This window comes from Neoarius graeffei, chromosome 4 (genome assembly GCF_027579695.1).
Source record: "Neoarius graeffei isolate fNeoGra1 chromosome 4, fNeoGra1.pri, whole genome shotgun sequence".
In the NCBI taxonomy this organism is placed as follows: domain Eukaryota; kingdom Metazoa; phylum Chordata; class Actinopteri; order Siluriformes; family Ariidae; genus Neoarius; species Neoarius graeffei.
In genome coordinates, this window is record NC_083572.1 from 80,445,552 (window position 1) to 80,469,858 (window position 24,307).

The window sequence follows — 24,307 nt, forward strand, 5'->3', positions numbered from 1 at the left end:
CTGTTATTTATTAAATTAAAAGGACTCTGACATGAGTATATTCTTGTCTCTAGAAGCCTATTTTCAGCACTGTGACTCCTGTTGCTGCAGCAACTGTTGCCCCCATCTTAGCTACCAATACTGTCCCATCAACTACCACGACGGGTAGAGTTCAAATTTTCTTTTCGTCCATTTACCAATGAACAAAGATTCACTTATCACTGTGTGTGATTCTGAATCCATCCTATGTTCCAAAGGTTCTGTACCTCACACCCAGATGAGCAGCAGTACAATAGTCACCATGACAATGGCTTCCCACTCTTCGCATGCCACAGCTGTAACCAGCTCTGCCATTCCTGTTGGTAAGCACTTATCAGGTTACCAGCTTTATTACTGTTTTATTTGTTTTTGGAGCATCCTATCAGCTGAATATTTCTTTTTAGAAAAGTGCAGACAGTGTCGGATCAGTTCTCTGGAATGCAGATAACCTTCCAAATAATGAAGCGTTCAAATGCCAGGTTCTGCTCATGTGACCTGTGTTTTGTTGCAGCTAAAGTGGTTCCTCAGCCGATTGCCCACACTTCCCCTCGGATCCAACCTGAATATTCCGGGGAGAGAACAAACCTGATCCCCATCTCTGGCCACCGCTCGTCCCCAAACCCTGTCACTATGGAGGCCCGTAGTGACAATAGGTGACTTCTTCTGATCCTTAAAGCAGATACGCAGAGCCTTTATTTTTAAATAAATTTCTGAGTGGATAGCATCTCCATCCTTGACTCTTGTATGGTGCATAAATGGGAATTTAAAAATAATATATGTTTTTGAGAGTTAAAATCGACCACAAAGTCGGCATTCGAGCTGCCCCGCTGAGCCAGCCAGCCCTGAGTGCGTGATGTCACAGCAGGAACCGGTTTTAAGGCCGAGGCCTTTTACAGCTATAGACTAAAGTCATATAAATAAAAATTTATGGTGAAAGTAAGAAATGCCGTTACCGACTTGCTCAGCTAAGACTGATTTGACTTCACGGATTGTGGGTTGACTCTCATTAAAACAGGATAGGTGTTATAACTTATGCAACATACATGTACATGCATGCATTTTCACTGATAAAATGTAAGAGGCTAATTAAATAATCAGATGAACTGAGACAATCATGTTCTGAAACAAATTAAATAATCTTATACCGGTAACTTAAACACACAATACAAGTTACATGTATTAACCTAAATGCAGGTAAACAACGCGTGTCATTTTTGTTGTTTTGTATCCAAATGAGAGTCGGAGCTTACCCGTCTGTGTTCTCGGTTCTTGAAGGTCGATCATGTGGACGATTTTGTTTTTGAAACAATCTGACTTTCAGTTGTTCGTTCAGTTCTCCCTTCATTCGCTTCTTCGACATAAGGGCTAGATAGCAGCAATATCCAGCGCAGAAATAAGACGGCTGCTCCACTCATTCTCCATTTTCTCCATTCTGTGTAGTCCGCCATTACTGCTCGGCTCAGGCAATTACTAAAACCTGGGACGGGACAGGATGTCACCGGTTTTAGCAACAACCGCGGGGAGGTCACTACCTGAGCAATATGTCCTGTTCCGTCCTGGGTTTTACCAACAACCCTCGGCTCACTCCTGGAGGACTGGTGCAACTGAACTCACTTTCCTTTAAAAAAAAATAAAATAAATACTTCCCTTTTCTTGTAGTTTTCTTTTTCTTTAATTGTTGATACTGCACCCTCTTTCAATACGGGCTTATAGCCAACGCTCCTCAACAGATCAGAGGTCTCGTACGAGTCTTCAGTAAAATGTGCAGAGCAGAGGAGAGACCACTTCCTAGGCGCCCAATGTGCCCGTGAACTTCTCACAAAACGGGTCCAAATCTTTGCAGTTTGAACATTTTTGGGCCATGAATGCAACATAAATCCACCTTCTATTGTGTTGCTGCACCAGCCAGCAAAACATCTACGTGGCATGGCGATAAATTAGCTCAAAATGGAGGATCGGAGTTGCAGTCAGCTCTGTGTTTTAGTATAGCGGAAATGGCGATGAGACCGATAGACTTCCTGCTGTGATGTTATGGACGTCAAGGTCTTTCACTCAGACCGCTACCTATATAAATCACTTTAATCGTAAAAATTGCTATATTAGATTTATCGTTAACGCTTAAAACTATTCCTGTGCCATTCTTGAGGTCTCAAGGCATTTATAAACGAAAGTGAGGCCATGGCTCTGTGGATATGCTTTAACCTAAAAACCTGTAAGATCAAGTGCTTCTTAATTAATTAGGTATTTGAAAAGCTATAGATAAGAAATTGTCTGCCTTGCAACCTGTTTTATACACATGCTGATCTCTCTCTGTCTCTCTGTTTGTATATAGACCCACTGTCCCTGTCCAGTTCCAGTATTTTTTACCCACGAACCCATCATACGCCTATCCGCTCACGCATACCTATACACCGATCACTAGCTCCGTTTCCACCATCCGACCCTATCCAGGTAAACACAATAATTTAAGGCACAGTTTGTTTGTGAAATAAAGCTATACTGTGTGTACACCTGTATTGCTGTCCGATGTGGTAATGATTCATGTAGTAGCCATTTTCACTTGAAGCACTTCCAGAACAAGGGCTTTATTTATTTATTTTTTTCCTCCCTCCCCCGTTTGCATTCACACTGCCAGTCGGAATGCTGCAGTGACATAAACTGGCTTGCTTGCATGATATTAGCAGGAAATGCTAGTAAAGATTTTTATATCTTTTGCCTTTGTGTCTGCCATATTTATATTTACCTACCCTTCCTAGTGTAGTATTTTGCTTGTGTCTGCCTGCCCTACCGTACTGATTGTTCATGTGTCTACTTGTCGCAGGGACTACGGATGGAAATTGGCTAAAAGCTATACTCTAGTGCAGTACATCTTTTCTCATATATTTGAGTTCAGTGTCTGTTGTACATGGTCCCTGACAAACAAATAAAATAAAAAAATGTCGCTTAGACATGCTAAATCATGATGTATTTCCTCCGTCGCATATCGGCTCAATAAAACCTGGACTTCATTGTCAGCCTGTGTGGTTTTTTTGTTTTTTTCCCCCCATTTTTTCTTAAAGTGCATATCACGGGTAAATTCAGGAGCAAGATCAATGTAATTCTCCTATTTTATATTAAACTTTGGTCAAATATCTGTCACATTTTTGCATTTTGTGCAATTTTTTTTTTTTACCTTGCGCAATACCAGAAAAATTCAGTTGAAATCAAGCCATTTGAGGCGAATTGGTCCGCCTCTGAAAAAACTTGGCATTTGGATTTTCCGGCAAACATTGATTTTCGTGACATCACGTGCGGGACGCCTCCCTCTGAATCCTACGTCAGCGCTGGTTTGTTTATGAGAAAACGACCGTATTATTTACATCCCTGGTGTTGTCTCCGTCGTCTTCACGACTTGAATCATCATCAAATCCAAACAGATGAAGCCCCAATTCTGACATCTCATTATATTCTTCATCCAAAGGTGAAGTAACATTGCGCTCAGGTGACAATTCCAAATTTCAATGCAAAATCGCTAGTTACTAAACTTGGTCTACACAGGCTGTGCACTGAAACCGTGCAAGCTCGCGCAGCCTGCTGGCGCTTCCGCAGGTGACATCACGAATCTGGCTCCAGACTCCCTTGGGATTTTTCCAGGCGCGTTTTTTTTTTTCTGCTGTAGACAGATGGCCTTGTGCAAAATTACCCTTCTGGATGAGTGTGTAAAGGGACATACTTTCATATTAAAAAAAAGAAAGAAATTGGTCCAGGATATGCACTTTAATGCTAAAATGAAGAGCTGTTGTTTACAAGGCTAATATTCTACAGCGATTTATTTATTTATTTATTTATTTATTTATTTATGGTAAATGGCAGTGCTGCATTGGCTCATGTTTGACCAATCAACATACACTTACATCTGGACCAATCACCATGCACTTATCGTCCCTCATGGTTCTGCTTGTGTTGGGAGAGTACCTACCTTGAAGTAGGAGCTCAGAAAAATCCCTCAAAACTGTCTCTGCGGTGCAGACACAAAAAAGAAGGGGAACTTTTACCAACCATTCTAAGAATTTATGAAACATTACTCTGGTCTGAAAGTGCCTTTTGTATTTGTACATGCACTGTTTTTTCATCTTCTGTTCAAGCTCTGTTTTGGAATTCATGCTTTACCCTACTAGAGATCTAGAGACTCCAAAAATGTGTCATAATTTGTATTTATTGGAAACTTTTTTTTTGGGGGGGGGGTCCAGTCACAGCACAAGCTCCGAGCTCTGCAATTCCTGCTCAGGCTGGTGTGGGCGTGGCCACCACTGTGCATTTAAATCCCATGCAGCTGATGGCTGTGGATCGCATCGGCCTGCAGTCAGCTCAAATCAGCACTCAAAATATCCAACCAGCTTCCATGACTGCCCAGGGCATTCAACCTGCATCAATCGGAGTACAGGGCTTGCATGCAACTGCACCAATCAGTACACAAGGAATTCAGCAGGCACCAGTCGCCACACAACAGCCACAGCCGGAGGCAAAACCATCGGGTAATCATAAGTAAACAGTTTTTTTTTCCTGAATTTTCAGCAGTTCTGGTTTTAAGCCATTGAAATAAAAAGCTGTTTTTGTTCAGCAGGTGTAGTTCTGGCTGAGAGCACTGCGTTTGTGACCAACCCAATTGGCAGTACGTTCAGTGCTACGCAGCCGGTCACCACTGTAGTTCAGACACACCCTCAGGGGACGAGCACAGGTGCACCCACACTAGTCTCTTCACCCAGGCCCAGTATCCTCCGCAAGAAACCTGTGAATGAGGGGTAAGTGGGCTGTGCAGTAGGATCTTTCAAGCAGAAACATGACCTCCAACAAGTTCACTGTTTGAAGCTAAACTTTTGTGTATTAAACAGCTATAAATGGCTGAATACCTGAGCTGGTTCAGTGTTCAAGTCCCAAAAATCTAAAGAATTGCATTTTGATGGACAAAGTAGAGCAATGTTTACATGATGTTTCCCAGAATTTCTCCCATTTTGTAAATTGGGTGTGGCTTGTGTAAGCTTTTCCCTCACACATCACACAGTAAACCTGATGTTTCCTGGAATGGCATTCCCACTTAAACGGTCACTTTGGAGTCTGAGCAGCCTCGCAAGCAAAAGCCAACCTACAAAACTGATTGCCTGCTATCATAATATAATTTGCATATGCAGATGTGAGCAATCCCAATCATTTTTCCCACATTTATTGTTGTTTAGTTCTTCTTGAGTGTCAGAGCAGCCTGGGAGTCTTGGACAGCGAGATGTCAATTAAATATATTCATTAAAGTGCACATCACGGGTAAATTCAGGAGCAAGATCAATGTAATTCTCCTATTTTATATTAAATATCTGTCACATTTTGTGCAATTTTCTTTTTACCTTGCGCAATACCAGAAAAATTCAGTTGAAATCAAGCCATTTGAGGCGAATTGGTCCGTCTCTGAAAAAACTTGGCATTTGGATTTCCTGGCAAATGTTGGTTTTCGTGACGTCACGTGCGGGACGCCTCCCTCTGAATCCTACGTCAGCGCTGGTTTGTTTGAGAAAATGACCTGGTGGGTTTCTGCAAATTTCTTCAACGTTATCACGTAATTATTAAAATGGTTAACAGATGTATCGTAGGAGGGTGTAGCAACACCAATCTTGATGGGATTAGTACTCATCGTTTCCCACATTGCGCTCAGGTGACCATTCCATATTTCAGTCTAAAATCGTTGGCTGCTAAACTTGGTCTACACAGGCTGTGCACTGAAACTGTGCAAGCTCTCGCAGCCTGCTGGCGCTTCTGCAGGTGACGTCACGAATCTGGCTCCAGACTCCCTTGGGATTTTTCCAGATGCGTTTTATTTTTTTCTGGTGTAGACAGATGCCCTTGTGCAAAATTACCCTTCTAGATGAATGTGTAAAGGGACATAGTTTCATATATATAAAAAAAAAAAACGAATTTGGTCCAGGATATGCACTTTAAAGTGGTAAGCCATACCCTAACAATTCTCTGATTGGTACAGAATTTGGAGAAAGGTTTTTATCATATTTTCCCTGGATTCTGGGCATCATACAAACTTTTTTTTACAAGATTTTTCTGCAAAGTTTCCTGCAATTTAACTACAAGTCCTCAAACATGCACAAATGCTGCTTTCTTTTTTTGCGATGGTATTCTTCGTTCTGTTGTCCTATGGTGTGGTTCACTGTGGGATATGCTAAAGCTCTAGCAAAGAGATGCGTGGTAAGGTGTATCCCGTAGTGAGACAACTTGTGGTATCAGTGAACGAAAGTTCCATCACTATCCATAAAGTTTTGGGATGAAGTGTCAGGCTGGTGTTTTATGGGGTGTATTTCCAGGGCTGTACGTAAAACTTTGATCCCAGCGCAACCGAGTGAGCCTAGTTCTGCAAGAGTGGATAGTGGCGTGCGACTGGCTGGATCTCCACGACCAGCGGGGTAAGCCCAGGCTGACTCTCCTTCGTCTCAGTTAATATGAAAGGACACAGGACTAATTATTGTTCCCAAAAGATATTGTCTGCATTTGCATGTGTGTGTGTGTGTGTGTGTGTGATGCTCTTGGAGCCCTTGACTGGCGTTAAAGGCAATAAAATTAAAAGTTGACATTTAATACAATTCTTTTCTTTATGTGGTTAGAGTGAAGCCAAAGCCTGACATTCACGTTGCCATGACGCCTCCGGTGATGGCCACTGTGGAGGCCCTGCCCACCCATGGTGGAGAACAGCAGCCCCTCTCAGCTCCAGCTCAGCATTTATCACAGGCCATTCCCGCTCTTCTGGCTCCACCCATTCCCCCACCTCCTTCTCAGCCTGCCGCAGTTCTGTCTGCCCTCCCTGCAGCCATGGCCGTAACGCCTCCTGTTCCTGCCTCTATGGCCAATGCCGTCTCCTCCCCGACTCAGCCAGCAGCCAGTAGCACAGCAGCGCTTAGCTCCGCCCTTCCAGAGATCAAAGTCAAGCAGGAGGCGGAGTCTATGGACATGTCACAGCCAGGTCAATAGGCTTGTCTCTCTGTCTGGAATAGTATTTTAATATGGTTCCAAGTTACGTTTTCTCATTATAATAGTAATAAAATCGCAGCTATCAAGTCCTGTTCATGCAATACAGTCCATGGAATTTGTCAGAATCTGTTCTATTCATATTTTAATTTTCCACCCCTCTTTTAACTAGTTTCATATCTGAGAAATTTTATTTATAGGTACAGTATGTGTGTTTAATTTACTGAAAAACCCTATACAAATAATATTATCATTTACGGTCCATGCGCAGTAAATTGAACCAATGACATGACGACATGAAAAAAATGTTTATATAAATAATCAGTATGTTAATTGTCTTGCAGCTCTTTCCATCCCCTCATCGACAGCCCCAGCTTCCGTCTTCTCTTCCCAAGCCTCAGGCCTCACAGTGCCTCCTCAGGCTGGAGATCTTCTGCCTGGTGCCTCCCCACGCAAGAAACCACGCAAACAACAACATGTCATCTCCAATGAGGAGGGTGAGATGATGGAGACCAACAGCACAGATGAAGAGAGGGCCAGCAGCAGAACTCCGGGGAGCAAAGCAGAGAGACCGGAGTCACCTCCCAGGGAATATGTGGGTGAGTAGCTTCCCTTGGACCAAAGGCCACAAAGTACTTAAAGGAGATACGCCGAGCCATGGCCTCGCTTTCATTTATAAATGCCTTGAGACCTCAAGAATGGCACAGGAATAGTTTTAAGCATTAATAATAAATCTAATATAGTAATTTTTACGATTAAAGTGATTTATATAGGTAGTGGTCTGAGTGAATGACCTTGACGTCCATAACATCACAGCAGGAAGTCTATCGGTCTCATCGCCATTTCCGCTATACTAAAACACAGAGCTGACTGCAACTCCGATCCTCCATTTTGAGCTAATTTATCACTATGCCACATAGATGTTTTGCTGGCTGGTGCAGCAACACAACAGAAGGTGGATTTACTTTGCACTGATGGCCCAAGAATGTTCAAACTGCAAAGATTTGGACGCGTTTTGTGAGAAGTTCACGGGCACATTGGGCGCCTAGGAAGTGGTCTCTCCTCTGCTCTGCACATTTTACTGAAGACTCGTACGAGCCCTCTGATCTGTTGAAGAGCATTGGCTATAAGCCCGTATTGAAAGAGGGTGCAGTACCAACAATTAAAACTACAAGAAAAGGAAAGTATTTTATTTTTTTTTAAAAAGAAAGTAAGTTCAGTTGCACCAGTTCTCCCGGAGTGTGGGCTGAGGGTTGTTGGTAAAACCCCGGACGGAACAGGACGTGACATATTATAGCTCGGGCAGTGACCTCCCTGCAGTTGTTGCTAAAACCGGTCCCGTCCCGGGTTTTAGTAATTGCCTGAGCTGAGCAGTAATGGTGGAGTACTCAGTATGGAGAAAATGAAGAACGAGTGGAGCAGCTGTCTTATTTCTAAACTGGATATGCTTGCTTCAGCAGCAATATCTCGCCCTTACATGGAAGAAGCGAATGAACGGAGAACTGAACGAACAACTGAAAGTCAGATTGTTTCAAAACAATCGGCCACAAAGTCGGCCTTCAAGAAGCGAGAACACAGATGGGTAAGCTGCGACTCTCATTTGGATACAAAACAAAAACACGTTTACCTGCATTTAGATTAATACATGTAACTTGTATTGTGTGTTTAAGTTACCAGTATAAGATTATTTAATTTGCTTCAGAATGTGATTGTCTCAGTTCATCTGATTATTTAATTAGCCTTTTACGTTTTATCAGTGAAAATGCATGCATGTACATGTATGTTGCAGAAGTTATAACACCTATCCTGTTTTAATGAGAGTCAACCCACAATCAGTGAAGTCAAATCAGTCTTAGTTGAGTACCGTATTTTCTGGACTATAAGCCGCTACTTTTTTCCTAGGTTTTGAACCATGCGGCTTATACAAAGGTGCGGCTATTCTGTGGATTTTTCTTCCACCGCTAGGGGCGCTCTAACCGGAAGTAGAATCAAAAATAAGATAGACGAAGAATTAGCAGATCTTTAGCAGATAGAACATGCACGACAAATTACTAACTGGTAATTATTTTCAAATCCAGCGAAGATGATTAAAGTGACTTGTGGTTTCAAACACAGGAGAAATGAAGGTAAATAAATACCGGTTATTTTCTCTTGGTTCTGTTCCGTTTTAATCAGCAAAGTTGCTGCCGTGTTAAAAGGCACTGTTCGGAAAGAATCTGTTCAGGTACATACATGTACATTTACAGTACAAAATCGTTCTGTACATGCAGTAAATATCTAATTTTTCAACATAGATATCTGCGGCTTATAGCCCGGTGCGGCTTGTATATCTTTTTTATTTTATTTTTTTAAAATAGAGCGGATGCGGTTTATATACAGGTGCACTCTATAGTCCAGAAAATACGGTAAGTTGGTAACGGTATTTCTTACTTTCACCATAAATTTTTGTTTATATGACTTTGGTCCATAGCTGTCAAAGGCCTCGGCCTTAAAACCGGTTACCGCTGTGACGTCACACACTCAGAAATGCCAACTATGTGGTTGATTTTAACTCTCAAAAATATATATTTTTTTCCCATTTATGCAGCATACAAGAGTCAAGGATGGAGATACTATCCACTCAGAAATGTATTTAAAAATAAAGGTTCTGCGTATATCTTTTAAAGAGAAAGATGTGTCTGTCTAGAATGTACCCGAGAGAGCATTACCTACTTGTCTGTTTATCTGATTTAGTCGTCTACAAAACTGGTTGAGTTTTACTCTTTTTTTAGTTCTTTTTTCCCCCACGCTCTTTTACACTTATGTTTGCACAATTATCATATGTTGAGTTTGACCATTTGTTTAATGTGTCTTCCAGATGAAGAGGGTGTACGGTATGTGCCTGTGCGCCCCAGACCCCCAATCACGCTCCTGCGTCATTATAGAAACCCCTGGAAAGCTGCATACCATCACTTCCAGAGATACAGCGACATCCGTGTTAAAGGTTGGTGGTAATGCCGTTGCCTACATATTGCTCTCTTGATAAAACAGATTACACTTGTGATCTATACATGATTTTGCGGTCACCAACAATTTTGTGAATCGTTGCCAAAGTATGTGAATTGATGAGTAAAATTGAATTGGACATTGGATAGTATGAGCAATGTATCTTTCAGGGATGAGAATTTTCCGCCGATCGGCGGATTTCCGACTTTTTCAGACCAAAATGATCGTTTTTGAGACCGATGTAAATCCGTTGAGAAATTTTCGGGGGGGTTATGATTAATGATCTGTGGTCAACTTATAACGCAGACATCCCAAGTCTCCCAGAACTTCCGGGAGTCTCCTGCATATTGATAGAAGCGAGCAAGAGCGTGCGCGCGCAACATTAAGGTCTGCATCACGCATCTTAGAATGTGCGCGTGCGAGGGAGACTGTGTGCAGTGTTGCCAGATATTGCTGACGTTTTCCATCCCAAAATATGTTCAAAACCCGGCAAAATGCACTTAAAACCACCCAATGTGGCAACACTGCCTGTGTGCCTGTTCATGTAGCGCATGCCAGACAAAGAGCATCCTGATTGGGTTACTCAGCAAAATAAGCCAATCAGCTTTCAGTGTGGGCGGGCTTTTATCCCTTTTCTTGAGGACCGACCGGCATAGCAGAGAGAGAGCGCGCGCCCCAAAAAACGAAAGTACAAAACCCACTTCAGCTCAGATTACACAAAAGAATCTCCCTGTCTAATAAGGGTAGAAAATAATGACAGTTTCGCGCGATGTGCTGTTTGCAGCAGTGGTTTCAGCATTGCCCGTAGTGGCTTAAATGATTGTAAAGGACATGTTGAGGTGAGGAGCGTCATTTCATGTGCATTATAGGTCTACAACAGGCTGTCATGAAAAGACCAAACTTATTGAAGATTTCTGTAAAGTAACAATGTATGAATATACATCATATATATCAAATACACGTCATATATAAGTGTGTATCTTTTTATAAATGAGGTTAGCTTGTCTAATGTAGCATGTTGGGGAGAATCATAGTATCATATCTATATTTCTGATAAAATTTTAGGTATGATACCGTGTATAACTCTCCTACTTATTGCTCATTTCATGGGGGGGATTTGCTGGGATGTGCCGCGCGGGAGCGTCTGCCCACATTTTTTTAGGCCGAGATGAACTTGTAGTTTTTGATTTAAAAAAATTTTCCAATTTGTAATGCCCATTGTACATGCCTGTTCTTTAATTCAAAATCACCATCTCGATCTTCAAATTGACCGTATGGTATATGCATTACATTACACAACATCCTGTCCAGATAAAACCTAGTTAGTACACACAACAGTTGAAAGGGAAGTGATGAGTGATGTTGAATGTTGCCTGCTTAATATGCAAGACCTCTTGCTACCATGATAACATCAGAAGAAAGCTTAAGAGAATTATATGACAGAACTTTTTTCTGGTTTGCACTTCATTGTAAAGGATTAGAGTATTCAAAGACATGAATAGCAAAAATGCAGAAATATAATACTGTAGAGCTCGTTTATATTAAAAGGTGCATTGATTTTTTTTGAAATCATCAAATGTGAATTGATTAAAAACAAGTCTCTTGTACCATATTAATCATTTTCACCTGGTAGTCCACCAAGAAGGGGAATTTATTTCCAAATACATTGCAACTTTTTGCTGATAAAATTAATGGTTTTGGGGTAAAAAAAAAAAAAAAATAGCCAAAAATCATTAGCCCCTGGAACCCCTGGGCCCCGGGCCATGGGCCCTGCCCCCTTGGGCCATGGGCCCTGCCCCCTTGGGCTATGGGCCCCGCCCCCTTGGGCTATGGGCCCCGCCCCCTTGGGCCATGGGCCCCGCCCCCCTGGGCCATGGGCCCTGCCCTGGTTTTTTCAGACTTTTTAAATATTTTTCATTCTCATCCCTGATCTTTGATATCCTCAGTGTGGAGTGCCTGCTCAGTAACCATATCCACAGGCAGTAATAACCCACTAGTTTTCATGAGTTTGAATCCAGCTACACTGGGAGGGGTGTCAGAAAAAATACCCATGTAATTAAAATGGGACTAATTGAACAGTAGCAACAGCTTCCTCCATGTCTATTACTTGACGACTTCTTTCCTTTTAAAGTTTCATTGCATAAAGCTCTCCAAACTGAGCTTGACACCATTTTCTGACTGAGGTGTCAAGTGGAATCATTAGCATTTAACTTTCAGCATTCATGAATCATGAGGTATTGGATATTGCGAGCACCTTTTGTGATGGGATTTTCATCCCCCCGCTGGCCAAAAGGCCCGAAGGGGGGTTATGTCGTGGCGACGTCTGTCCATCCATCCCGGGAAGAGTGCTCACCTTCTGAAAGCAACTCCTCTCACAGTTTATGGTAGCCTGGCAAGCCAGACTAAATGTGAATATTTAGTCTGGTCTCGGTCGTAGACATTTCCGAAGGGTGTGGGTGGAACAACCCATTGTCTTTCAAACTGTCTCTGTGCGTATAGGCCAACGCTCTGACCAGTCAGTGCAACTGTGACGTAGTCAGAGCGACAGAAAGCAGTGGGGGAGACCTTGAAATAAATAATTTTTCAAAATGCGTATTAATTAATAAACAGGTTCTAGATATTAAGAAGTTTGGAGATGATGACCACAAGTTTGGAGTCTGTACCACACACTTAACATACACTTGTTTTTTTAAAGTGTTTTTCAAGGGTTTGCTTAAACTGTTTTTGAGAGTTTTTATTTAGTGGTGTTTGGTGAAATAATTTCCCTTAAATTTAAAATAACGGGAAAATAAGAAACAATCAAAAAGTAATGCTTCAAAGCTGTTTATTAATTCTTCGTACTGCACAAACTAGCTCCATCCTTTTGGCTACCAGCGGAGCCAGCTGGTAGATCAGACTTTTGCCATAGCCGGTCGGCAAAACAGCGAAAACGTCCTTCTTGAAAAGGAATGAGCGGAGAGCCTCTTCCTGCTCATGTTTCAACGAAAACTCCAAGTCTAATTCTTCTAAAATTGATTCCAAAGCGGAGTCAAACGAGCGCTGTTCAATAGCCGTAGCCATCTTTCCTGTTGTGCTTTCTCCAGCGTTGCGCAGCCTTGTCGTCACTCCTGCAAAAGCCCGCCCAAAGAATCCAAACAAAAACCTTGCGTTGTGATTGGCGGGCATGATTTGATGCCCGGGGTGTTTTGTTGATATGGTGCGAGGCTAGACCCACTCGTAGGCAAAAATATTTTTGGCCACTAGGCAGGTGGGTCTAGTTTACTAGGCTAAGTTTATGGAGGAATTTAATGAAACTTGGCAGAGTTCTTTGTTATATGTTGGTCATGTGCATATTGCAATTTTGTCAAATTCGGTCAAATTGTACCAGAGTTATATGGAATCAATTTTGTGTCAAAATGTTCATACAATACTTTTGAAATATCAAACAAAAACGACAAATCAAAATACAAAAAAAGAAAAAAACGTTAATTTTTTTAGACTGGCAAACAAATTATTCGTGTAATCGTGCAAAATATCAGTCTATTACTCTTCAGAAACCTTTTATTTTTGTTCCGCGTCTTTCTCAGTTTTGTTTGATGTAATTTATTTTGGTTGCGATTCCAGCTTTCTCGTTTGTGCTCCCTGACTTTTTGCTTGCAGTTTTGGCACAAACTTCACGTGTGGGTGGGCTGTCCAGGAATGCATTCCCATTGGGTAACTTGTGTTTGACTGACAGCTACGCTCAGCCATTCCCTACTCGGATTCTGGCGGACTGTTTGACGAGTGACCGATCCATTGACGGTAAACAAGGATCGAGTGGACTTCAGTGGCAACTATGATATTGAATTTACACTTTGTTGAATTAATTCAATATCATAGTCGCCACTGAAGTCCACTCGATCCTTGTTTACCGTCAATGGATCGGTCACTCGTCAAACAGTCCGCCAGAATCAGAGTAGGAAATGGCCGCAACAGCCTCCGGGGAATGGCTGAGCGTAGCTGTCAGTCAAACACAAGTTAGCCAATGGGAATGCATTCCTGGACAGCCCACCCACACGTGAAGTTTGTGCCAAAACTGCAAGCAAAAAGTCAGGGAGCGCAAACGAGAAAGCTGGAATCGCAACCAAAATAAATTACGTCAAACAAAACTGAGAAAGACGCGGAACAAAAATAAAAGGTTTCTGAAGAGTAATAGACTGATATTTTGCATGATTACACGAATAATTTGTTTGCCAGTCTAAAAAAATTGACTTTTTCTTTTTTTGTATTTTGATTTGTTGTTTTTGTTTGATATTTCAAAAGTATTGTATGAACATTTTGGCACAAAATTAATTCCATAGAGTTACAGCCCTTGATTAACAAAATTATACTTTGACAGTTTCATGAGTGCGTTTTCCTTCTGACATCAACTCCTCTCAGAATTTTTGGAGGAATTTCACGAAACAAAGCAAAAGGCATTGTTGTATGTCGGTAGTACGCATTTTGTTTAATTCAGTCACATTTTACCAGAGTTGTGGCCCTTGATTCACAACCTTGTACTTTCACAATTTCATGAAGATGTGCTCGCCTTCTGACATCAACTCCTCGCTCAATTTTTGGATGAAATTCTCGAAGCTTGGGAAAAGGCCTTGTTATATGACAGTAATACGCATATTGCGATTTAATTTCGTTTGTGAAAATTTTACCAGTGTTTTGACCCTTGATTAAATAACTTGTACTTTTGACAATTTCATGAGGGTGTACGTTCTTCTGAAATCAACTCCTCTCACAATTTGTAGAGGAATTTCACTAAACTTGGCAGAAGGCTTTGTTATATGACAGTTATATGCATATTGAAATTTAATTTAATTTGGGCAAATTTTACCAGAGTTATATCCTTGATTATTAACAAACTTGCACTTTGCCAATTTCATCAAGGTTTGCTTGCTTTCTGAAATCAACTTCCCTCACAATTTTTGGAGGAATTTCACAAAATTGACAGGATTCTTTGTTATATGTCAGTAATGCACATATTGTAATTTTGCTCAATTCAGTCGCATTTTACAAGAGTTATGGCATAGCTGCCAGCGGGGGATATTGTGCTCTCAGAACACTCGAGCAGTCACAATGTTTCCCCTAAGTTTACTGTTTGGGTTTTTTTTTTTTTTTTGGGGGGGGGGGTTGTTGCTGCTGGATGAGGATGGTCACCTGCAGGACCCCACCCCGCGGCTCCTATTACAGAGCATTTGGACCTGAACAAACAGTTAAAGGAGTCGTCTTCACATTTATTTTAGTACAATGGTCAGAAAAACTACACTGCACTGTATAGAACTGCACTCCTGGTGTGCGTGGGGGCAGGGTCCTGTTGGGGAGGGTGCCCCCCAATATAATGGTTGGGGAAAGAGTTGACCAGTCAGATGACTATGCTTGTCGTACAGTGCAAGACCAGATACAAGAGAGTCGAAGCATATATTGTGTGCGCACACAACAGAAAGCCTTGGCACGTTAATAAAAATGTTTTGCTGAAATATATTTATTTTCGTGAAGTCGAGGTGAAAAGCTCTGTTTTGGCTGTTTGCCGGAATTCATCTGCAGTGGCACCAAACAGATTTTCCCCAGACTGTCTCTCTCTCTCTCTCTCTCTCTCTCTCTCACACGCGCACACACATTTTGTCGCTTTTTAACAATGATGGTCACAACGCTACTTTATGGAACATAAAGAAGTATCTAATACAGTGTAGATCATGTGAAATGTAGTACCAATGCTAAGTGTTTGACTTTGCCATGCCACGTGCCTTATGGACGGGACTGACTGCTACAGTGTACTGTGACCGTACACACACTCGACTGTCTGTTCCACTGTATTGTGTTTTCTGTTCCAGTAAGGATTTAGACATTTATGTTCTGGTCGCAAAATGTCTTCTTAAAGATGGCTGTCTCTACGTTTTATATAAATAATAATATTCATCATATCAGTAGACTATTATAAAATTTCAGCATATTAAGTTTTCTGGGAATTCACAAAAATTCACATTTTCCTGTCCCTAAGCGACTGTTTTGTTTTATTCTCCGAGGCACCATTTTCGAGTTTCCTGTCTTGTCCGCAAACCCATTTTACTAATAATCTCATCTTTTGAAAAAGCACATGATACAGCTTCATATACTTTCAATGCTTCACGTGCTGCTTTGGTCTGTGTATTACTTATTTCTTGCTCCCTTTTGCAGAGGAGAAAAAGAATTCTCTCCAAGATGTGGCCAATCAGAGGGGGGTTGCGTGCCGTGCCCAAGGGTGGAAGGTGCACTTGTGCGCTGCACAGCTTAAGCAGCTGGTGAGTCACATTTAAACATGCCCGAAATTAATGGTTTTAGACATCTTTAGGCAGAATGATTGTTTTTACCAGTGGATTTGTTAAACATTTGTTTCCCTGCAGAAAGATAGCCTAGGCAGGATTAAAAGGAAAAAAAATCCGTAAACTTATTTATGATTCTTTAACTTTGAGAAGTATGTTCTAGGCCAGAGGTGGGCAAACTACGGCCCGCGGGCCACATCCGGCCCGTTGGCGTTTTTAATCCGGCCCACGGAAGACAATCATATAAACACGATTGAGCAGATCTATAAACTATAAGCATCAGTGTTATCACGTAAACAGGTGTTCTAGAGATCCGTCTTTCCAGTCAGTCGTATTCACGCGAGATTACATTTGCAGAGTGGTGCAGTGCGTGCCATGGAAGTCATTCTGGCGCCCGTGCCACTGATGATCTCGAGAACACAGGATAAAACTTTACAATGAGTGGTCCTAAAAAAAGAAAAGTGGACAGTGAGTGCAGGGTGTTCAATAAAGAATGGACAACTAAATATTTTTTTGCTGAAGTCCGATCAAAGACTGTATGCCTTATTTGCAAAGAAACCGTTGCAGTTTTAAAGGAATATAACATCAAACAGCACTTTTCCTCCAAGCATGCTAATTATGCTAACAACCAGTCGGCGCAATCACGGACGAATATAGCTCAGCGGTTGCTGAGTGAATGTGAGTATTAACACTTTCTCTTTTAAAAACTATGTTGGAGCTGTAATAAGATGGTAGTCACATGTTTACAGACATAATAATATAAAAAGTATAACTCTTAGTAATTTTGGTTGTCGTGGGTGGCTGCTGTAGTGCTAGTGTTTGTTTTTATGTGTATATATTTTTTTATGTGCCAATCTATTGAACTGCAAGCATTTTTCTGCTCTGCCTTTGTTGACTGAGAACTAAAATAAATGTCAATCTGATCTGCATTTGGGTCTCTGTCAGTGAAGGCCTTACAATAACACTAAAGCTTTTCCAGTTTATGTTCGATATGTATGAATTTGGTGTTGGCCCGGCCCGCCTGGCAAATTTCAAAAGTCAGTGTGGCCCCTGAGCCAAAAAGTTTGCCCACCCCTGTTCTAGGCAGATGAAACAAATTTCGGTCAAAACCCCAGAATTCAGTGGGCTTCCCCAAACAGCTAAATGATTTGGAAGCAGTTGCATTAATGCAGTCTGTATTTAATCTTTGACATGTACAGTACAATACAGTGACTCTATATGACCTTGAAGAGCAGGCTTAGTGTAAGAGTATGAAAGAAAACGCTTTAATCACAGTTTACAGCCAGAATAACAAATTCATCACAGCACAATTAACACAAACCTCAAATGAGCTCAATGCATAGTGCAGCGTAACACACAATGTACAAGTATTATATCCTAAGTTTGTTTGTACAACCCCGATTCCAAAAAAGTTGGGACAAAGTACAAATTGTAAATAAAAACGGAATGCAATAATTTACAAATCTCAGAAACTGATATTGTATTCACAATAGAACATAGACAACATATCAAATGTCGAAAGTGAGACATTTTGAAATTTGATGCCAAATATTGTCTCATTTGAAATTTCATGACCGCAGCACATCTCAAAAAAGTTGGGACAGGGGCAATAAGAGGCTGGAAAAGTTAAAGGTACAAAAAAGGAACAGCTGGAGGACCAAATTGCAACTCATTAGGTCAATTGACAATAGGTCATTAACATGACTGGGTATAAAAAGAGCATCTTGGAGTGGCAGCGGCTCTCAGAAGTAAAGATGGGAAGAGGATCACCAATCTCCCTAATTCTGCGCCGACAAATAGTGGAGCAATATCAGAAAGGAGTTCGACAGTGTAAAATTGAAAAGAGTTTGAACATGTATCATCATCTACAGTGCATAATATCATCAAAAGATTCAGAGAATCTGGAAGAATCTCTGTGCGTAAGGGTCAAGGCCGGAAAACCATACTGGGTGCCCGTGATCTTCGGGCCCTTAGATGGCACTGCATCACATACAGGCATGCTTCTGTATTGGAAATCACAAAATGGGCTCAGGAATATTTCCAGAGAACATTATCTGTGAACACAATTCACCGTGCCATCCGCCGTTGCCAGCTAAAACTCTATAGTTCAAAGAAGAAGCCGTATCTAAACATGATCCAGAAGCGCAGACGTCTTCTCTGGGCCAAGGCTTATTTAAAATGGACTGTGGCAACGTGGAAAACTGTTCTGTGGTCAGATGAATCAAAATTTGAAGTTCTTTATGGAAATCAGGGACATCGTGTCATTCGGACTAAAGAGGAGAAGGACGACCCAAGTTGTTATCAGCGCTCAGTTCAGAAGCCTGCATCTCTGATGGTATGGGGTTGCATTAGTGCGTGTGGCATGGGCAGCTTACACATCTGGAAAGACACCATCAATGCTGAAAGGTATATCCAGGTTCTAGAGCAACATATGCTCCCATCCAGATGACATCTCTTTCAGGGAAGACCTTGCATTTTCCAACATGACAATGCCAAACCACATACTGCATCAATTACAGCATCATGGCTGCGTAGAAGAAGGGTCCGGGTACTGAACTGGCCAGCCTGCAGTCCAGATCTTTCACCCATAGAAAACATTTGGCGCATCATAAAACGGAAGATACGACAAAAAAGACCTAAGACAGTTGAGCAACTAGAATCCTACATTAGACAAGAATGGGTTAACATTCCTATCCCTAAACTTGAGCAACTTGTCTCCTCAGTCCCCAGACGTTTACAGACTGTTGTAAAGAGAAAAGGGGATGTCTCACAGTGGTAAACATGGCCTTGTCCCAACTTTTTTGAGATGTGGTGTTGTCAGGAAATTTAAAATCACCTAATTTTTCTCTTTAAATGATACATTTTCTCAGTTTAAACATTTGATATGTCATCTATGTTCTATTCTGAATAAAATATGGAATTTTGAAACTTTCACATCATTGCATTCTGTTTTTATTTACAATTTGTACTTTGTCCCAACTTTTTTGGAATCGGGGTTGTATGTGGGAATCATATTAAGTTAATAAAAATGTGCCTTCCACACATATAATTTTTTTTTAACCACGTTAAAGGACATGAACGGATACCCTAAGAATTTTATCCACAAGTATAACAAGGAAAAACACAAGAAAGTACCACCAACATAAGAGTGGAAAGGATTCACTACTTTAGCCTACGTTAAGGATGTGACTGAGAGAATCCAGCACATATTAACTCAGCATTTCATCAGATCCAATATTAAGCCAGTCTAAACGCTGAAGCAGATGTTATCAAAACCAAAAGGCCGCATTCCAAAAGAGAAAAACGCAGGCGTCGTGTACCAGATTCCTTGTAAAGACTGTAAGGCTAAATATATTGACGAGACTGGACGTTCACTTGATAAAAGAATAAAAGAACATAAGGCAAGTGTTAGGTTGGTTAAATGTGAGACCTCTGCTTTAGCTGACCAGGCCAACAGCCTGGGCCGTGATGTAGAGTGAGATAACAGCAGTGTACTCATTTTTCAAGACCATTTGGTTAAAGAGAAAAAATTTCCTGAAGCTTGGATGATCGCCAGTGACAGCAATGCACTAACCAACAGAGACCGTGGCAGGAAAATACCTGAAAGTTATCTGCCTTTAATTAAAAAGTTGTCATTTATAGCATGTGAGCTTTATGTATGGTGTTTTAGTTTATCTTGTAGCATTTATTTATTTACGCCCCACCCCTTCAGTATTTCTTGGAGATTTTGTTTAAGCCCATGACCCATCATAACGCAAGTGACAATTTGGTAGTTGTTTTCGATTGAACTAGTTTGTTGACCTCTGTAAATGCATATTTCATTCTGTCCCTGATGATGGACCGTAGATCTGAAAGCTCTGAATAAAACTTAATACATTTATGTGGAAGACACGTTTTTATTGATTTAATGTACAATCATTTGTAAATCGTCAGAAGAAATGGTATAATGATTTTGAATCAGAATTTAAAATGAGTAGATATGGAACCTTCTGGAACTGCAGTACTGAGCTGTAAAGGGCATAAGCGTTACCACGTTGTATTGGCATTTCCCTTGCAGACATTTCTTTGATAGTTATTTGTCCTTGTGTGACTATAGACAAGCCTAGAGCATGACGTGTACAGCCGTCTCACTACGCTGCAGGAGGGACTCATCCCAAAGAAGAGAGCAGGAGCTGATGATGACCTGCACCGCATCAACGAGCTCATCCAGGTCAGTAGAAGAAATGAAACCTCATTAAACAACTCTCCAGTGTTTTCATTAACAGTCTGGATATTGTTCCATATCAACCCAAAGGAAGTGAGTCGCCTGAAGTGAATAGTGTTGGACTTAACGCAAATGCAAAATGGAGCAATTTGAGGATTGGCTCTTGTCCCACTATCTGGTGTCACCCAGAAGAGTATAGGTTCCCCCTTGTGTTTGGGTCCTCTTTAAAGCATATACACAGAGCCATGGCCTCTCTTTTGTTTATAAATGCCTTGAGACCTCAAGAATGTCACAGAAATAGTTTTAAGTGTTAACAATAAATCTAATATAGTAATTTTTACGATTAAACTGATTCATATAGGTAGCGGTCTGAGTGAATGACTTCGACGTCCGTAACATCACAGCAGGAAGTCTAATCGGTCTCATCACCATTTCCGCTATACTAAAACACAGAGCTGACTGCAACTCCGATCCTCCATTTTGAGCTAATTTATCGCCATGCCACGTAGATGTGTTGCTGGCCGGTGCAACAGAAGGTGGATTTATGTTGCATTCGTGGCCCGAGAATGTTCAAACTGCAAAGATTTGGACGCGTTTTGTGAGAAGTTCACGGGCACATTGAGCGCCGATGAAGCGGTCTCTCCTCTGCTCTGCACATTTTACTGAAGACTTGTACGAAACTTCTGATCTGTTGAGGAGCGTTGGCTATAAGCCTTATTGAAAGAGGGTGCAGTACCAACAATTAAAGGAAAATAAATAAAACTGCAAGAAAAGGGAAAGTATTAATTTTATTTAATTTTTTTTAAAGTCAAGTGAGTTTAGTTGCACCAGTTCTCCCGGAGTGAGCCGAGGGTTTTGGTAAAACCCAGGACGGGACATATCGCTTGGGCAGCGACCTCCCCGTGGTTGTTGCTAAAACTGGTGACATCCTGTTCCGTCCCGGGTTTTAGTAATTGCCTGAGCCGAGCAGTAATGGCGGAGTACTCAGTAATGGAGAGAATGGAGAATGAGTGGAGCAGCCGTCTTATTTCTGCGCTGGATATTGCTGCTATCTCGCCCTTACGTGAAAGCGAATGAACGGAGAACTGAACGAACAACTGAAAGTCAGATTGTTTCAAAACAATTGGCCATAAGATCGGCCTTCAAGAAGCGAGAACACAGACGGGTAAGCGCCGATTCTCATTTGGATAAAAACAAAAAAAACACGTTGTTTACCTGCATTTGGATTAATACATGTAACTTGTGTTTAAGTTACCGGTATAAGATGATTTTAATTTGCTTCAGAATATTATTCTCAGTTCATTTATTCTCAGATTATTTAGTTAGCCTTTTATGTTTTATGAGTGAAAATGCATGCATGTACATTGCATAAGTTATAACACCTATCCTGTTTTAATGAGAGTCAACCCACAATCAATAAAGTCAAATCAGTCTTAGTTGAGCAAGTCGGTAACGGTATTTCTTACTTTCACCATAAATTTTTATTTATACGACTTTGGTCTATAGCTGTAAAAGGCTTCGGCCTTAAAACCGGTTCCCGCTGTGACGTCATGTACTCAGGGCTGGCTGGCTCAGCGGGGCAGCTCGAATGCCAACTTTGCGGTCGATTTTAACTCTCAAAAATATATTTTTTAAAAATTCCCATTTATGCAGCATACCAGAGTCAAGGATGGAGATACTATCTACTCAGAAATTTATTTAAAAATAAAGGCTGTGCGTATCTGCTTTAAGGTTTCTTCGCATGCCATTCACTGTAACTTTATGAACACTGAGCTCCACACATGAATACCTTTTGTGTGCATGTATCTAATTCATGTTTAATGACCATACCCACTGATACTGCTCTGTGCCCTTGTTTTGGCCGTCCTCATCCTCAATATTCAAGATAGTTCGTACTTTTCTCCAAGTTCACGAACAGCAGCTTCATATGTGGCAGAAGAGACACTTTCTTTCTTTGTCCTGCTGGGGTCAGTAACCGTCATGCAACAGGGTGGGAATTGGGTTAATTGCATGTGACTTGGTTTGTGTTCATTAGTTGAACACGGGTTCATTCTGTCTGATTTCTGTTTGTGTGTGGATTGTCTCTAGGGTAACATGCAGCGCTGCAAGCTAGTGATGGATCAGGTGACTGAGGCAAGAGACACCATGATGAAAGTTCTAGACCATAAAGACAGAGTCCTCAAATTACTCAACAAAAACGGCACAGTCAAGAAGAGTTCCAAGTTAAAGCGCAAAGAGCGGCCCTAGGCAAGATGGGAGCAGTCTCTTTCGTTCATCGGCCTTTTTTTTTTTTAATCTCTGTTTATGCACCTGTAAGGTCAAAGGAAAATATTTTGGTTCAGTGTTTGGACCATGTCATGGTTTTTTTTCAGGTTGCTGTGCACAATCACACAAGATTTAAATACATCACCTCATCTATATTAGTCTGAGCAGAGAAAGCAGGTTGTAAACCCTCTGGACCCTCTGTCTGTCCCAACCGGTTAAACTAGACAGGAACTGCTGCTTATTAAGGATTTGTGTCTCTTTCATTCAGGAGTAAACGGCCCAGTAACCCCAACTAACATTTTTTTTCCTCCCCCCGTTTCGCATTTTAAAATAAACATTAAGTTGCCTTCCCTTTTTTTTTTTTTTTGGTCAAAGTAGAGTTGTTGTAGTGTTGGTCATAGAGAGCTTTAGAGACTCACACATGCTTGATGCAGTTTTTCTCCATCATGTCATGAAGTGAAAATCACGACTCCTAGACTACGTACCTCTTTAATATTAATCTTTACTAAGCCGACTAAAAGAAAGTGTGTACAGGTATAAAGCTTGGTATGCAGCACAGACACACACCGTAGAGCACAGTGTGTATACAATCCAAGTTTCAGTGCCTTCTATCTCGAGTGTAGCTGTGGAGTACGTCTGGGTTTGCATTCAACACACTCAAGCAAGCATTTTCAGATCAGTTCTTAAAAAAAAAAAACCCAAATTTCATATTCTGCAGTATATTTCTGCCTCACTGTCCCCCATCTATTCTATATTTTGTTGATCATCGAGTAAGCGGATGCGCTAAAGAGATCTGAAGTGCTGAAGAGCAGTTGAGGACGGCACATGGAGCCTGAGTATGTACTTGAAAGAAACAGTATAATTGTGTAATAAGAATGTGTGGATCATTTTACATTTTCAACCTCAGAAGAAGATAGTTGTATAAATGCGATTGACTTGCTGTTTACTGTAAGTCTGTTTTTGTGTTTGAGACTGACTGACTGTTTTTGTGCCCTGTTAATGTGGCTCTTCTTTTACAGATATAAAGTGAACTTTGTGGTTATAACTTAGTTTAAGGAATAATTTGTCTCTTTTGTACATTTTGTTTTTCTCTTTTGTTATCTGTATACTATGTGCTATTGCAGTAAAAGAAACTGTATGTATGATTCTAACTGTGTAATGTTTTTCATTTTTGGTAACCTTGCTTTAATGTTAACACTTTTCCAGAATGCCTGCCTACTTTTATTTTTATTTATTTATTTTATTTTTTTTTAAATATTCACCATATAAAAGCTTTGGATAACCCCAAAATACAAGTTCTTAAGTACTCTTATTCTGTAGATGTTTTTAAAGAAAAAAGAGAGAGAGAGAGCAGGTCATCAGGTCCGAGTCTCAGAACAGTATTGACTCCGTTATGGAGATGCAGCCTGGCTAGGAGGAGGAGGTGGTACAGGTAGGAGTGTGTCATCTTAACAGCCTTTTATTATAGGCAGTAGGGAGCTTTAAAGAAACTTAATTTGCCAAGGATGCCATGTTAATTTGCCAAACGTTT

The 24,307-nt window shown here is 41.0% G+C and overlaps 1 protein-coding gene across 4 annotated transcripts in view; it reads left to right on the plus strand.

The window, feature by feature from the left end:
- sap130a (Sin3A-associated protein a) overlaps positions 1-23,925 on the plus strand; it is a 42,847-nt gene extending 18,922 nt beyond the window's left edge. Inside the window, exons 9-21 of one of the 4 annotated variants that reach the window (XM_060919803.1) lie at positions 54-144; positions 237-341; positions 530-671; positions 2,351-2,469; positions 4,248-4,532; positions 4,619-4,799; positions 6,357-6,455; positions 6,654-7,009; positions 7,359-7,613; positions 9,872-9,997; positions 16,183-16,286; positions 20,404-20,517; positions 22,600-23,925. In XM_060919803.1, coding sequence (XP_060775786.1) covers positions 54-144; positions 237-341; positions 530-671; positions 2,351-2,469; positions 4,248-4,532; positions 4,619-4,799; positions 6,357-6,455; positions 6,654-7,009; positions 7,359-7,613; positions 9,872-9,997; positions 16,183-16,286; positions 20,404-20,517; positions 22,600-22,758 — 2,136 coding nt within the window. In that variant the 3' untranslated portion in view covers positions 22,759-23,925. The remainder of the gene's footprint in view (positions 1-53; positions 145-236; positions 342-529; positions 672-2,350; positions 2,470-4,247; positions 4,533-4,618; positions 4,800-6,356; positions 6,456-6,653; positions 7,010-7,358; positions 7,614-9,871; positions 9,998-16,182; positions 16,287-20,403; positions 20,518-22,599) is intronic. The other 3 variants (XM_060919804.1, XM_060919805.1, XM_060919807.1) reach the window with 3 other exon arrangements.
- Positions 23,926-24,307: the final 382 nt, after the last annotated feature.